Raw genomic sequence first — 14576 nt, 5'->3', positions numbered from 1 at the left:
AGGGAGGAGGGGAAAAAAAGCAGTACCAGGTTCTGGCTGTTTATTTCAGGTGATGATAACCTCCGAGGGAAGACTGGAGAGATGGCAGGCATTGCTGTCAACCCTCAGTGAATAGTAGCATCACATGAGCATACTCAGACCTGCTGCCCACTGAGGAGGGGACTGCTTTCACTGCTGGGACAAGAATGGAAGAAATGGGGCAGCCGTAGCCAGCGGGTACTACTATGTGACAGCTGCATAAGTGGGAGAGTTGAGTCCTGCTTCATCAATCTGCGCCTGAAATTGGGAGCAGAAGGGGAGAACTGGTTAGTGATGCACAAGGACAGCCGATCAGTGCTTCACCAAAGTGGACACACCCATATCTCAGGCCTACCTGTCCTCCATCCTGGCTCTTCCTTTTCCTCTCCCCAGGGGTTGTTCTCTCTTATTGTGATAAACTCTGCCTGCAGGCCTCTCACCCTATCAGCACTGCTTTGAGGACCTTGGCATTCCAGGCCCTGGGTTTTGCCTTTCTTGGAGGGTAGAGAACTCCATTCATCCAACCACACCAGTCAGCAGCATTGCTGCTTTACTTCACTCCTGCTTCACAACCAGGTGCTTTACCCACATTACTTATAATCAACGTCAAAGTCCCAAAGGGCACGTACTGGGTTTCCTACACTTTTTTTTTTTTTGCCTCTAGGGTTATCATTGGGGCTCAGTGACTGCACTACAATCTACTGCACCTAGAGGCCATTTTTCCCAATTTTCTTGGATAGGACAGAGAGAAATTGGGAGGGGAAGATACGGAGGGAGAGAGAAAGATAGACACCTGCAGGTCTGCTTCATCACTTGTAAAGCGTCCCCCTCTGGAGAACGGAGGGCTTGAATGGGTTTTTGTACTTAGTACTATGTGTGCTTTACCAGGTGCTCCACTGCCAGGCCCCCAGGTTTCCTACATGTGAGACTCAGGAAAGTGAAGCTATTTCCTCTAAACCCCACAAGCAAGACTGCAGCTTAGGCCCATTTAACTTCTAAACATGCACCTTTCCCTGGATACAAGGGATGGGTTCCTTTTCCCTTTCAGGAAGAGTTAATGGTATTAATAATGAATAGGCCAGGGGACTAGGGAGACATCATAACAATTATGTAAAAAGACTTTAGGGCAGGGGTAGATAGCATAATGGTTATGCAAAGAGACTCTCTCATGCCTGAGGCTCTAAAGTCCCAGGTTCAATCCCCTGCACCACAAGCCAGAGCAGAGCAGGCATTACTCTGGTAAAATAAAGAAAAAGATCTTAGTGCCTGAGGCTCCATTGTTTCACTTTCAGTGCCTACCACCACCACAAACTAAAGCTGAGCAATGCTCTGGTAAAAAGAAAGAAAAACAATAAATCGACATACGTAAATTAATAGTTAACAGGAGGGAAATCTACAAGGTTTATTTAGAAAAGAAAAATAAAAAAGGAATAAAGGGGCTTGAGCTAGGTAGCAAGGCCCTCACCCACTCACCTGTATACCAGGCTTGCAATGACCACAGCTACCAACACCAGCAAGATGCCCATGAACAGCGGGGCCTGGTTGAGACCTGCTTCTTGACCTGTGAGCAGAACCCCAGATTCAGCTTCAGTGCCTGCTCCCTGTCAGACAGACTGCCCACTCCTTCATCTTTGCTTTAGTCAAGTACCTACCAGGCATGATAAGCTGGGTGCTGACCATTGCTAGGCTGTTTGCATCAGTCAAAGACACATTGAGGCAATATATCCCTGAGCCCCCCTTGAGTGCCTGGTGCAGAACCAGCTGGCAGGCTGGGCTGGGTGGCACAGGCTGACACAGTCTCTGAGCAGGGGGCTGGCATCCTGGAGATGAGATGTCCATGCAGGCTTCCTTGGGCAGCCTGGAGGAAGTGTCAGCATATGTCAGGGGATGCTGGAAGAAATACTAAAGACTGGGGAGCCGGGCGGTAGCGCAGCGGGTTAAGAGTACATGGCGCAAAGCACAAGGACCAGTGTAAGAATCCCTGTTCGAGCCCCAGCTCCCCACCTGCAGGGGAGTTGCTTCACAGGCAGTGAAGTAGGTCTACAGGTGTCTATCTTTCTCTCCCCCTCTCTGCCTTCCCCTCCTATCTCCATTTCTCTCTGTACTATCTAACAATGACGACATCGATAACAACTACAACAACAATGAAAAACAACAAGGGCAACAAAAGGGAAAATAAATTAAAAAAAAAAACAATAACAACAACAAAATACTAAAGACTGGAGACCAGGGCAGAAGCCACCCTAAGAGTTTTTAGGGCAACCAATGGGATACTCACCCGCCTTGGCAGGCCACAGTCAGCTCAAACGCATCTCCTTCGCTGGAAGGCATAGCCTGCAGAATCTCGGCATTCTCAATTCCCTCTGCAAAGCAGAGGTTTTAACTTGGAGTTCTTAATCAGGCCTCTCAGAAGACCCATAAAAAGGAAAGCACTAGGGCAGCTTCTCCAGTCCCATCTCTGTGCCTCCAACCTGGCACTTGAATAGATTTCTTGTGCAGCTAAGTACCTCCCCCCAAGACATGCTTCCACTATGAGTCCTGGGCAGCACACACTTCCCTCCACCAGCCCCCAAAGTAGACAAGACTTACGGACAATGTCCAGGGTGAGGGAAAAGGAGCCATATCGATACAGAAGACAATCCAGCAGCACCTGTCGCTTCGCCAGGATTAAAATGGCTGTGCCATCCAGCGGTGGACTCTGGGAACCTGGCAAGAGGATTGAGGAGACAATCAAGACACAGAGGACTCACCTGCAAATAGTGGCCAAAGAGATCCCTTTGAAGTGGAGTCAAAGCTTGGGGAGTTTCATTTTATAAGGAATCTGAGGCTCAAAAGGAGAAAATGACTGCCCTAAAGTCACAGCTAGGGGTAGTTTGTTCTCTTTGTTTTGTTTTATTTTAGATAGAGGCAGAGAGAGAAAAGGAGAGAAAAGGGAGAGACCAACCACAGAACTGATGCTTCAGTCAGTGTTGGGGTTGGGGGCAGGCCCAAACTTGAGTCATATGCACAGCACAGCAGCAATATATCCAAGTAAGCTAATTTGCCTGACAGTAAGCTTTTTGTTTTTAAGATTTAGTTATTTATTCATGAGAGAGATAGAAAGAGAGAGAAGGGAGCTAGGTGGTGGCACACCTGGTTGAGCACACATATTACAATGCACAAAGACCTGGGTTTGAGCCCCCAGTCCCCACCTGCAGGGGGAAAGCTTTGCGAGTGGTGAAGTAGTGCTGCAGGTCTCTGTGTCTCTCTCCTTATCTATCATCCCCTTACCTCTTGATTTCTGGCTGTCTCTATCCAATAAATGAAGATAATTAAAAAATCTAGGGAGTCAGGTGGTAGTGCAGCGGGTTAAGTGCAGGTGGCGCAAAGCACAAGGACCGGTGTAAGGATCCCGGTTCAAGCCCCTGGCTCCCCACCTGCAGAGAAGTCGTTTCACAGGCAGTGTAGCAGGTCTGCAGGTGTCTATCTTTCCCCCTCTCTGTCTTCCCCTCCTCTCTCCATTTCTCTCTGTCCTATCCAACAATGACAACAATACTAAGTATAACAGTAAAACAACAAGGGAAACAAAAGGGAATAAATAAATAAAATTTAAAAAAAGAGAGAAAATGAGAATGAATCACAGCAAGAACTCATGCTTTTTGTCTATTGCCCTGTCTCTTCTTTCTCTCTAGAAGAATAAAAAAGGCTGGGAGACAGACCCAGATGTAGTGTTCCAAACTTTCAGGCCTTACATGCCAAGTGAGGTCCCAGGCTTAGTTCCCAGCACCAGCATAAGGCAAACTGAGCAGTGACTGATCTGTCTCTCATTAAAATTATGATGATGATGACAATAATAGTGACCCATAACGTAGCCCTGTAGATACTGAAACATGAGGTCCTGAGTTCAATCCTTCAGACAGACACTGCTTGGGCACACATGTTACAATGCTCAAAGTCCTGGGTTTGAGCCCCCAGTCCCCACCTGTAGGGGGAAAGCTTCACGAGTGCTGAAGCAGTATTGCAGGTGTCTCTCTATCTCTCCCCTTCTCTATCATCCCCTTCCCTCCCAATTTATGGCTATCTTTATCCAATAAATAAAGAAAATAAATAATTAATTAATTTAAAAAGATGTGGGCCCGAGCGGTGTCACACCAGGTTAAGCACACATAGTATGAAGCACAAAGACTTGCGCAAAGATCCCAGTTGGAGCCCCCAGTTCTCCACCTGTGTGGGGGGGTCACTTAAAAAGCAGTGGATTCGCTGTGCAGGCACCAAGCCCCAGTAATAACCGTGGGGGCAAAAGCAAAACAAAACAAAAAACCCGACAGGCTTATCCAGGATCCAGATGTTACCTAACCCTTCACTGGAGTCCACTCAGAGCCCTTATAGGATTCAAAGTCCTTAACACCCACCCTTCCCCCCCTTTTTTTAATTATATGGCTCTGGGGAATGAACCCAAGACCTGACACATGCATAGTACTACTACTGAGTGGCCTCCCTGGCCCAGTTTTTTTCATCATCATCATCATTTATTTTTTTAAAGGTAAATTCCCTTTATCTATTTATTTATTTACTGATAGAGACAAAAAATAGAGACTGAAGGGAGAAAGCAAGGGAGAGGAGAGAGACCTATCACATTGCTTTACCATTTGTGAAGCTTCCTATTCTGCATGTGGAGTCTGAGAGTTCAAACCCAAGTCCTTGCACACTGTAACATGTGCCCTACTAGGTGTGCCACCACCTCACTCCTTTTTCCATCATCATCATCATCATCATCATCATATTGCTTCGAGGGTTATCGCTGGGACTGTGTGCCTGCACTACAAATCCACTGCTCCCAGAGGCCATTTTCTCCATTTTTGTTGTTGTTGGATAGAACAGAAATTGAGAGAAGAGGGTAATACAGAGAGGGGGAAAGAAAGACACCTGTAGACCTGCTTCAAATTTGTGAAGCAACCCCCCTGCGGGTGGGGAACGGAGGCTTGAACCCGGGTCTTTGAGCATTGTAACGTGCACTCAACCAGCAGCACCAGCACACAGCCCGTGATTTATTTATTATTGGCTAGAGACAGAGAGAAATTGAGAGGAGAGGGGAGATAGGGATGGAAAGATACAGAGAGATACCTACAGCCCTGCTTCACTACTTGTGAAGCTTTCCTTCTGCAGTTGGGGGACAGGGGATTGAACCTGGTTCCCTGTGCACTGTCAGGTCCTTAGACTAGTAATAAATGTCCCACTTCAATGAACCCCCTCCACACTAACACTCTTACCTGTAGTACCCTCTGTAGGTACAAATGGACTGGTCTCTGGACCCTCAGTCTCAGGGGTGGGTACTTCTCTTGCTGTAGTCTCTGCCAATGCTGTAATTGTTGCCTGTGCAACAGTGCTTCCAAAGGGTTCTGTAGTTGCCATTTTGGGTGTCGTACCTACAGCTTCTGAAGTTGTCATTACTGTGGGTGTGGTACTTACAACCTCTGAGGTTGGCACCTGCTCTGTTGTAGTGCCTATGACTTCTGATGTTGGCACTTGATTAGATGTGCTACCTATGGCAGTTGGCACCCGTGTGACTGTGCTTCCAAAGGGCTCTGCAGTTGATACCTGACCAGATGTTGTACCTACAACTCCTGCAGTAGGCATCTGCCCAGCCGTGGTGCCAGGCCCATCGGTGGTTCCTGGAACTGGGGAGGAGCCACAGGATGTAAGAGGAATGGCAGCCTGTAGCACCACCTGGGCAGTAACTGGGCCAGACTCCAGGTAAGTGTGAGTGACCTCAAGTGCCCGGGATATCAAGGTTCCTGAATTGTCTCCAAAGTCCCAGGTATAGGAGAGGTCAGCTTCAGCCAAATAGCCACTGGGGTCATGGAGCTGGAGGGCAAAGGTCAGAGGTTGATTCTTCAGGAAGTGCTTGTTGCCTCCATCCAATGCTTGCAGCTGGGACACGCTCACAGAAAAGGGCACCTGGTCTGGGAATGGAGCCAAAAGAAAGTAAGAATCAGGCCTGGATCATAACTTCTTCCACAGTCACATCCTCCAATCCTAAGATGCTTGAGTGGCCCTTCACTGTCCCCAGTCCCCACATTCCTCTCCCTGGCTCTGTCACTTTAAGGCTTCTGCATTTCCTTCTCTAAGTCTAGCCAAGCCTCACCTGGACTGGTCTTGCCCCTAAGTCCTTACCAGTGATGGCAAATGTTGAGCTGGTGTGAGCAAGGGGCACGTAGCTCTGGGGTCCCCGGTAGTGGTAGACAGTCACCTCCATGGTGTGTGTGCCCAGCATTGCCATGCCAGTCCCAATGCTCAGCCCAGACACTGGGCCTCCCAGAACTTGCCAGTATTGGCCTGAGGTTTTTGGAAAGAAAAGCAAGAAAAAGTGGGTGCTATTGATCAAAGAGGACTAAGGAGGCAGTATTAGAGAGAGGGCATCAGAGAAGGACGCTCAGGAGATGCACTGGAGTCATTTCAGAAGGTGCTTGGAAGGCTGTGATATGGGGATGGAAAAGGAGTGCTAGTGGGGGCTCCATGGAATGGAACTGTCGCTGGTGAAAGACCCGCAGAATGAACGAGATGGAGGTGCTCTGGAACTAGGTGCTCCGGAAGAGAAAGGACCCATAAGAGAAATGAAAACTAGGGAATTTCATAGAGCTTAGAGTGGGGCCCAGAAGAAAGGAGACCAAATAGGAAGAGGTGACTCCAAGTGTGGATGACAAATCAAGAAAGGATTCCCTTACCCCAGGTCTTCCAGACATAAACAAAGCGTCTCCTCTGAGACCAAGGGCCTGATGGGCAGGCATCACCATCAGGGAAGACGCAGGCTTCATCAGGTTCCTGAGGGTACACTGGCTGTCCTTCCCACACCTGGCTCCCTAAAAGGTAGATACAGAGTTATCTTCAAAAGTTGGCATTTGGGGGGCTGGGCGGTAGTGCATCAGGTTAAGTGCACATGGTGCAAAGCACAAGGGCCGGAGTAAGGATCTGGGTTCGGGCCCCCAGCTCCCCACCTGCAGGGGGGTTGCTTTGCAAGCAGTGAAGCAGGCCTGCAGGTTTCTATCTTTCTCTCCCCCTCTCTCTCGATTTCTCTCTAAAAAAAGAAGTTGGCATTCCTGGGCATTGGGTGGTAGCACACCTGGTTAAACACACTAATATTACCAAGCACAGAGTTTGAGCCCCCACTTCCCACCTGCAGGGGCCCACTTCACAAATGGTGAAGCAGGTCTGCAGGTGTCTAGCCTTCTCTCACTGTTATCTCTCCATCCTCTCTCAATTTCTCTCTGTCCTAATAAAAAAAAATAGATAGAAAGAAAAAAAAGGGGCAGAGAGTAGATAGCATAATGGTTATGCAAACAGACTCTGATGCCTGAGGCTCCAAAGTCCCAGGTTCAATCCCCTGCACCACCATAAGCCTGAGCTGAACAGTGCTGCTCTAGTGAAGAAGAAAGAAAGAAAGAAAGAAAGAAAGAAAGAAAGAAAGAAAGAAAGAAAGAAAGAAAGAAAAGGACAAAACTAGCTACTGGGAGTGGTGAATTCATAATGCTGGCACTGAGCCCCAGGGATAACCCTGGTGGCAAAAACAAAACAAACAAAAAAGTTGGCATTCCTTTTCATATACCAAACCACAGAAGGATGCTAATACTCCCTAACTAATATATATATCAGGCCAGGTAGTAGCACACATGGTTCATCACACATATTACAATGCACAATGACCAGGGTTCAAGCCTCCAGTCCCCACTTGCAGGAGAAAAGCTCTGCAAGAGGTGGAGCAAGACTCTCTCTCTCTCTCTCTTCCTCCAGGGTTATTGCTAGGGCTTGGTGCCAGCACTAGAAATCTACTACTCTTGGTGACAATTTTTTTCCATTTTATTGGTTAAGATAGAGAGAAATTGAGGGAGAAGGGGAGATAGAGAGTGAGAAAGGTAGACACCTGCAGACCTGCTTCACTGCTTACAAAACTTCCCCCTGCAGGTGTCTACCTCTCTCTCCTTCTCTATCTATCTATCCCTTCCCTCTCAATTTCACTCTGTGTCTACCCAGTAAGCAAATAAATAAAAATTAAAAATTATCAATGGTATGTGGTCCGGGAGGTGGCACTGTGGATAAAGCATCAGACTCTCAAGCATGAGGTCCTGAGTTCAATCCCTGGCAGCACATGTACCAGGGTGATGCCTGGTTCTTTCTCTCTCCTCCTATGTTTCTCATTAATAAATAAATAAAATCTTTAAAAAAATTATCAATGGTATAACCTACATGAGGTAACAGTGCAAAGAATGGAAGTTACAACTAAAGAATCATATTTATATACTGTTCTAGAACTACTGGATTCTACCATCTCCCACTGGAGAGACTACACTTTTTGTTTTGTGTTCTCTTCTTTTTCTATGATGAAGATGTATTGAAAATATAATTTGTGGGAGTCGGGCTGTAGCGCAGCAGGTTAAGCGCAGGTGGCGCAAAGCACAAGGACCGGCATAAGGATCCCGGTTCGAATCCCGGCTCCCCACCTGCAGGGGAGTCGCTTCACAGGCGGTGAAGCAGGTCTGCAGGTGTCTATCTTTCTCTCCTCCTCTCTGTCTTCCCCTCCTCTCTCCGTTTCTCTCTGTCCTATCCAACAACGACGACAACAATAATAACTACAATAATAAAACAACAAGGGCAACAAAAGGGAATAAATAAATAAAATAAAAATAAAAATAAAGAATAAGCATTAAAAAAAAAGAAAATATAATTTGTAGTGTGAGTGCTTAACCAAATGCAACACTATGTCTGGGCCTGCAAACACAATTTATAATAACAGTAATAAAAAAATTTAAAAAAAAGAAGCAGGGAGTTGGGCAGTAGTGCAGCAGGTTAAGCAAATGTGGCGCAAAGCACTAGGACTGGTGTAATATCCGGGTTCGAGCCCTGGCTCCCCACCTGCAGGGGGGGTCACTTCACAAGCGGTGAAGCAGGTCTGCAGGTGTCTCTCTTTCTCTCTGTCTTCCCCTCCTCTCTCCATTTCTCTCTGTCCTATCCAAAAACAACGACCATAATAACTACAACAATAAAACAACAAGGGCAACAAAAGGGAATAAATAAATATTTAAAAAATTTTTAAAAAGCAGAGAGAGAGCAAGAGAGATAACATAATGGTTATGCAAAAAAGACTGTTATGCTTAGGACTTCAAGGTCTCAGATTCAATCACCTGCCTCACCATAAACCAGAAGTGAACAGTGCTCTGGTAAATATAAATAAAATGTAAAAAGAAAAAAAAAAGTAGAGGGAAAAGGAGACATTCCCTGAACTCACTGGAAATACCAAGTAAACTGAGCCCTGAAAATGAGAGGATGGGACAGAGAGGCACTCACCATTGATGATAGTGCTACTGGCCCAGATGACCTGCCCATCTGGCAGCACCTTTTGACCTTCAGGGAAGTGCAGAGCAACAGAGAAGGAGGCATTGGCTCCGATCAGTGTAGGCCCATCATTTCTGACCTTCAGTGACACCTTGCCACCTGGGAAGAGTAACTGCATTGATTGGTATGCCTCATCTTCCCCTCCCCATATACATTTCCCCTTCGAACCTTCCCAAGGTATTGACACCATCAACCCAGTTCTTGCTCCTTCACCCCATCCCATCCCAGAAAACAGCAACTCAGAAACTTCCCACCTCTCCAGCAGTCAGGCCCCTGGGTTTCTGTCCACTTTGGATACAGCTGGTTGTTGCTGGTTTTAGTTCTGAGCTGCCTTGAGACACCAAATCCATCTTGATCTCTGGATTCTGAAATGAGAAGTTGTTGTTGTTGTTGATGATGATGATGATGATGATGTCGTTTTTTTACCAGAGCATCACTTAGCTCTGGATTATAGTTTTGTGGGGGGACTGAACCTGGGACTTTGGAGCCTCAAGCATGAGAGTCTCTTTGCATAACCATTATGCTATTTCCCTGCCTCCAGAGAGAAATACATGAGTGCCGTAGTATCTTCACTTAGTGCCTTCCAGGTCACCCCAACATTTTTTTTTTGCCCTTGTTTTATTGTTGTAGTTATTATTGCTATTGTTATTGATGTCGTTGTTGTTGGATAGGACAAGAGAAATGGAGAGAGGAGGGAAAGACAGAGGGGGGAGAAAGATAGACACCTGCAGACCTGCTTCACCGCCTGTGAAGTGACTCCCCTGCAGATGGGGAACCGGGGGCTCGAACCAGATCCTTGCGCTTTGCACCACCTGCGCTTAACCCGCTGTGCTACCACCTGACTCCCAGACCTAGTTTCAACACACCCTGGTCCCCACCTGCCAGGGGAAGCTTCACAGAGTGCAGGTGTTTCTCTCTCTCTGTATCCCTTCCCTCTTGATTCCTCTCTGTCTGTAGCCAATAAATATATAACATATAAAAACAACCAAGCAAAAAGCAGGGACTGGATGGTGGTGCCTCTGGTTAAGCTCACATTACAGTGCACAAGGATCCCAGTTCCCATCTGCAGGGGGGAGCTTCACACGCTGTGAAGCAGTGCTGCAGATGTCACCCCAACATTTTAAAAAAGACTTTATTTATTGGGGGCCAGGAGGTAGCAGATTAAGCACACATGGCACAAAGCACACTTGGACTGCGATAAGGATCCTGGTTCAAGCACTTGGCTCCCCACTTGCAGGGGGGTCGCTTCAAAAGCAGTGAAGCAGGTCTGCAGGTGTCTAGCTTTCTCTCCCCCTCTCTATCTTCCCCTCCTTTCTCCATTTCTCTCTGTTCTATCCGACAACAACAATAACAACAACAGCGGCACAAAATGTAACAAATGGCCTCCAGGAGCAGTGGATTCATAGCGCAGGCATCAAGCCCCAGTGATGACCCTGGAGGCAAAATAGTAGTAGTAATAGTAATAGCAATAGCAATAGCAATAGCAATAGCAATAGCAATAGCAATAGTAATAGTAATAATAAATAAATAGGCAGAGGCAAAAGAGAAAAAGTGCACTGGAGGTTCTACCAGTGATATGGCACCCCCTTGTGGTGCTAGAGTTCAAACCTGGGCTGCACACATGGCCAAGCAATAAATGCCCTACCAGGCAAGTTACATTCCAGCCTCATAAAGTACACTTTAATTTAAATTTCTTAAAAATCCACTATGTTTTAGGTACTGTGTGAGGCACAAGAACTTAAAATGTGAACATATATGAATTTAGGAGCTTCAAGGTAAAGTGTAAGACATAAGCATATAGTCAAAGCACTGTTGAATATAAGCTGTAGCAGATTTGCTGCATGTGCAAAAAAATGACAGGCTGAAAAGATTAGTTTGACTTTGGCAGAGTGGGAAAGACTTGAATGAAGAATTGGTGTGTGGGAGAAAGCACTCCAGGCAAACACATGGAGCACAAGACAGGGAACTAGTCACAACATGGTTGCCACACATTGTAAGAGAAGAGGCCAAGAAGATGAAGTTTACCTTTGTCCTGTCAACAGGAAGATTCCCTTCTGCTCCTCTTCTTCCCTCTCCTCCCCTCCTCCTCCTTCACATGAATTTTTTCTTTTCTTTCTTTTACTCTTTTCTTTTCCCTTCTTTCCTTCCTTCCTTTCTTTTTACTACCAGGCTCCAAAACAGCTCACCTAGATAGTGTAGCTGTCTGTGCTCAACCCCAGATTAAAGTCTGGCCCCTACCACATGGAAGAAGCTTCATTGCTGTGGTAGCTTTCCCTCTCTGTCTCCCTTTCTCTTTTCCACCAGGGGTCTTGCTGGCATTTGGTGCTTATACAATTCCACCACTCCCAGTGGCTTTATTTATTTATTTTTATATTTTTATTTTTTGCCTCCAGGGTTATTGCTGAGGTTCGGTGCCTGCACTACGAATCCTCTGCTCCTGGAGGCCATGTTTTCCCCTTTTGTTGCCCTTGTTTTTTTAAAATTTTTTAATATGTATTTATTTTCCCTTTTGTTGTCCTTGTTGTTTTATCGTTGTGGTTATTATTATTGTTGCCATTGATGTCGTCGTTGTTATATAGGAAAGAGAGAAATGGAGAGAGGAGGGGAAGACAGAGGGGGGAGAGAAAGATAGACACCTGCAGACCTGCTTCACTGCCTGTGAAGCAACCCCCCCCCCCCCGCAGGTGCGGAAGCCAGGGGTTCAAGCCGGGATCCTTTAGGCTGGTTCTTGCACTTTGCGCCATGCATGCTTAACTCACTGCATCACCACCTGACCTTCCTATTTTATTATTATTATTTTTTATGGAGGGTGAGAGGCAGACAGAGAAAGAGCAGCACTGCTCTACTGCTCATGAAGCCTCTCCTTTGCAAGTGGGAATGGGAATGGTCACTTGTGCACTCTACCATGAGCCATCACCTGGCCTCTTTTGTTGCATTTCTTTCCTTTTTTCCTTTCTTTTTCTTTTCTATTAGAGCACTGCTCAACTCTGGCTTATAGTAGTGCCAGGGATTGAACGTCAAACATCAGAGCCTCAGACATGAAAGTTATTTTGCAGGAACAGAGCAGACAAAATTATTGTAACTGACAAAAACAGAGATCTGAAAAAAAAAAGGGGGGGAGGATCTAGGGCTGGCACCGTAGCTCATTAGGAGGGCATGCTGCTTTGCCATGTGTGAGATCCAGGTTCAGGCACAACTTCCACTGTGCTGAGGAAAGCTTAGGTGTTCTGGTCTCTCTCTCTTTCTCTCTTAATTTTTTAAATTATTTTTGGTACATGTGCTGCTGGGGATTGAACTCAGGATCTCATGCTTGAGAGTCCCATGCCTTATCCACTGTACCACCTCATGGACATTTTTTTTCTTTTTAACCAGAGCACTGCTAAGCTCTGGCTTATGGTGGTGCAGGGTATTGAGCCTGGAACTTTGAAGCCTCAGTCATGAAAGTCTCTTTGCAATCTACCCTTACCCTGGTGTCTTTCTCTCTGTCTCTGCCTTTCTATCTGGAAAAAAAAATAATAAACTATGTCAGGGCCAGGTGGTGGCTCACCTGGTTAAGCGCACATAGTACAAAGCACCAGGACCCATGCAAGAATCTGGGCTTGAGCCCCAGCTCCCCACATCCTCAGGTCTGGAGGTGTCTATCTTTTTCTCAATTTCTCTCTGCCCTATCCAGTAAAGTGGAAAAAATGGCCACCAGGAGGCAAAAAAAAAAAAAAGTCAATTTGCCTGGAACAGTGAAGCCCCAGTAAGAACAGAAAAATACATACATAATAAAGGAAAGAAAGGTAAAAAGAAAAACAGATGGTGGACTGGGAGGAATTAAATAGAGAAAATAGAGCTCCCAATTTGCAAGCATGAAGTTCCAAGTTTAATCCCTGGCATCATATATGCCAGAATGTGTGTGCTCGCTTTGGCAGCACATATACTAAAATTGGAACAATACAGAGAAGATTAGCATGGCCCCTGCACAAGGATGACATGCAAATTCGTGAAGCGGTCCATATATGCCAGAATGATGCTTTGGTACTCTTTTTCTGGAAGTGTAGAAGTGTAGACATTAAACAATTAAATAAATCACTTTTTATAATCTATGAAATAAGCAACATAAAACTTTAGCTTGTATGAGAGAAGTCAGGTCAAAATCTAGACATCTATGAAACCAGGGCTATAGGAATATAAGAGGAGGGCTGTGGTGAGATGTCCATATTTCAGTACAGTTGAAACTCTTCCTTCCATTTTAATTTGTCCTGGAAGTATAGTTGATTCCACTGGGGCATTTAGAATTCTCAATGGAGCATCCCACCACTAGAGAAAAGGGATCATAAGATGCCCCATTCCTTTCTCCACTCCTTCTCTCCCTTCTCAGGGCAGCACGGGACATTCCAGACCCTCTCAACCCCACCCTTTGCTCCAATCACGAGGCTCCAATTCCTAGAGCCTTTTCATGTGATGCTCAGCTGAGACCCCTTTGCCTGTCTCTTCTAGCTCCAGAACAAAAGACCTGGACTGTGTTCACCCATCCCCATCCCAAAGAGAAGAGGTGGTGCTTCCTTAGCCTTCTGACTGAATACCATATCCACTTACTCCCCATTTAAAATACCCTATCCAAGTGCCTGAAACATTATCCAAAAGACTCTTTCATTTCAACCCTTCCAACTATACTATAGAAAGCAGCAGGTGGTCTCAGAATTAGAGCCACAAAGACCAATTTTTTTTTTAATTTTTTTTTTTGCCTTCCAAACAGATGGGCTATCTTCAGGTTCAATCCCAAATCTCTCTGTGGCAAGTTAGCTCAGGTGCCCATGTTCTCACTGTATCAAACAGGTGAGAGGAGGCTAAAGTATTGCCATTATCTTCCATTAGGTGGAGGAGGAAACTAAAGCAGGTGTTCAATCTCAAATTGACATCTGTTCATACCTCCACACCCCACACTCACCTTCTGTAGCACCCAGGGCCAGAAGAGCACTCAGCACAGCCACATGTAAAAGGCATTTTCTCAGCATCAGATCCATTCTGCTCTTCCCAACAGCAACCAAAGACACTGATGGGGGCTGGGGCAGACCCCTATATAAGCAAGAGGTGCTTATTTGCATAGCCCTTCCTCCCCTCCCTCCTGGGGAGATCTGGGTGGTGCCGGAAAACTTGAGGTTGGTACTGGCCCCTGTGACTTGAGTGTCAGTTCCTAGTACCAG

The 14576-nt window shown here is 46.1% G+C and overlaps 1 protein-coding gene and 1 non-coding gene across 2 annotated transcripts; one reads left to right on the top strand and one right to left on the bottom strand.

Moving 5' to 3' along the window:
* Window positions 1-25: 25 nt before the first annotated feature.
* PMEL (premelanosome protein) lies at window positions 26-14426 on the bottom strand. The gene is given in 12 exon segments (XM_060195183.1): window positions 26-199; window positions 201-276; window positions 1492-1579; window positions 1671-1876; window positions 2297-2381; window positions 2608-2724; window positions 5268-5960; window positions 6172-6333; window positions 6723-6857; window positions 9337-9483; window positions 9639-9749; window positions 14321-14426. Coding segments are annotated over 12 exon segments (1998 nt in total). The 5' UTR covers window positions 14397-14426; the 3' UTR covers window positions 26-97.
* On the top strand, window positions 13286-13392 carry LOC132539593 (U6 spliceosomal RNA). The gene has a single exon (XR_009550934.1). It is a non-coding gene; the product is annotated as a U6 spliceosomal RNA (small nuclear RNA).
* Window positions 14427-14576: the final 150 nt, after the last annotated feature.

The sequence above is a fragment of the Erinaceus europaeus genome, chromosome 7, assembly GCF_950295315.1.
Source record: "Erinaceus europaeus chromosome 7, mEriEur2.1, whole genome shotgun sequence".
In the NCBI taxonomy this organism is placed as follows: domain Eukaryota; kingdom Metazoa; phylum Chordata; class Mammalia; order Eulipotyphla; family Erinaceidae; genus Erinaceus; species Erinaceus europaeus.
This window is presented reverse-complemented; position numbering and strand designations above follow the sequence as displayed.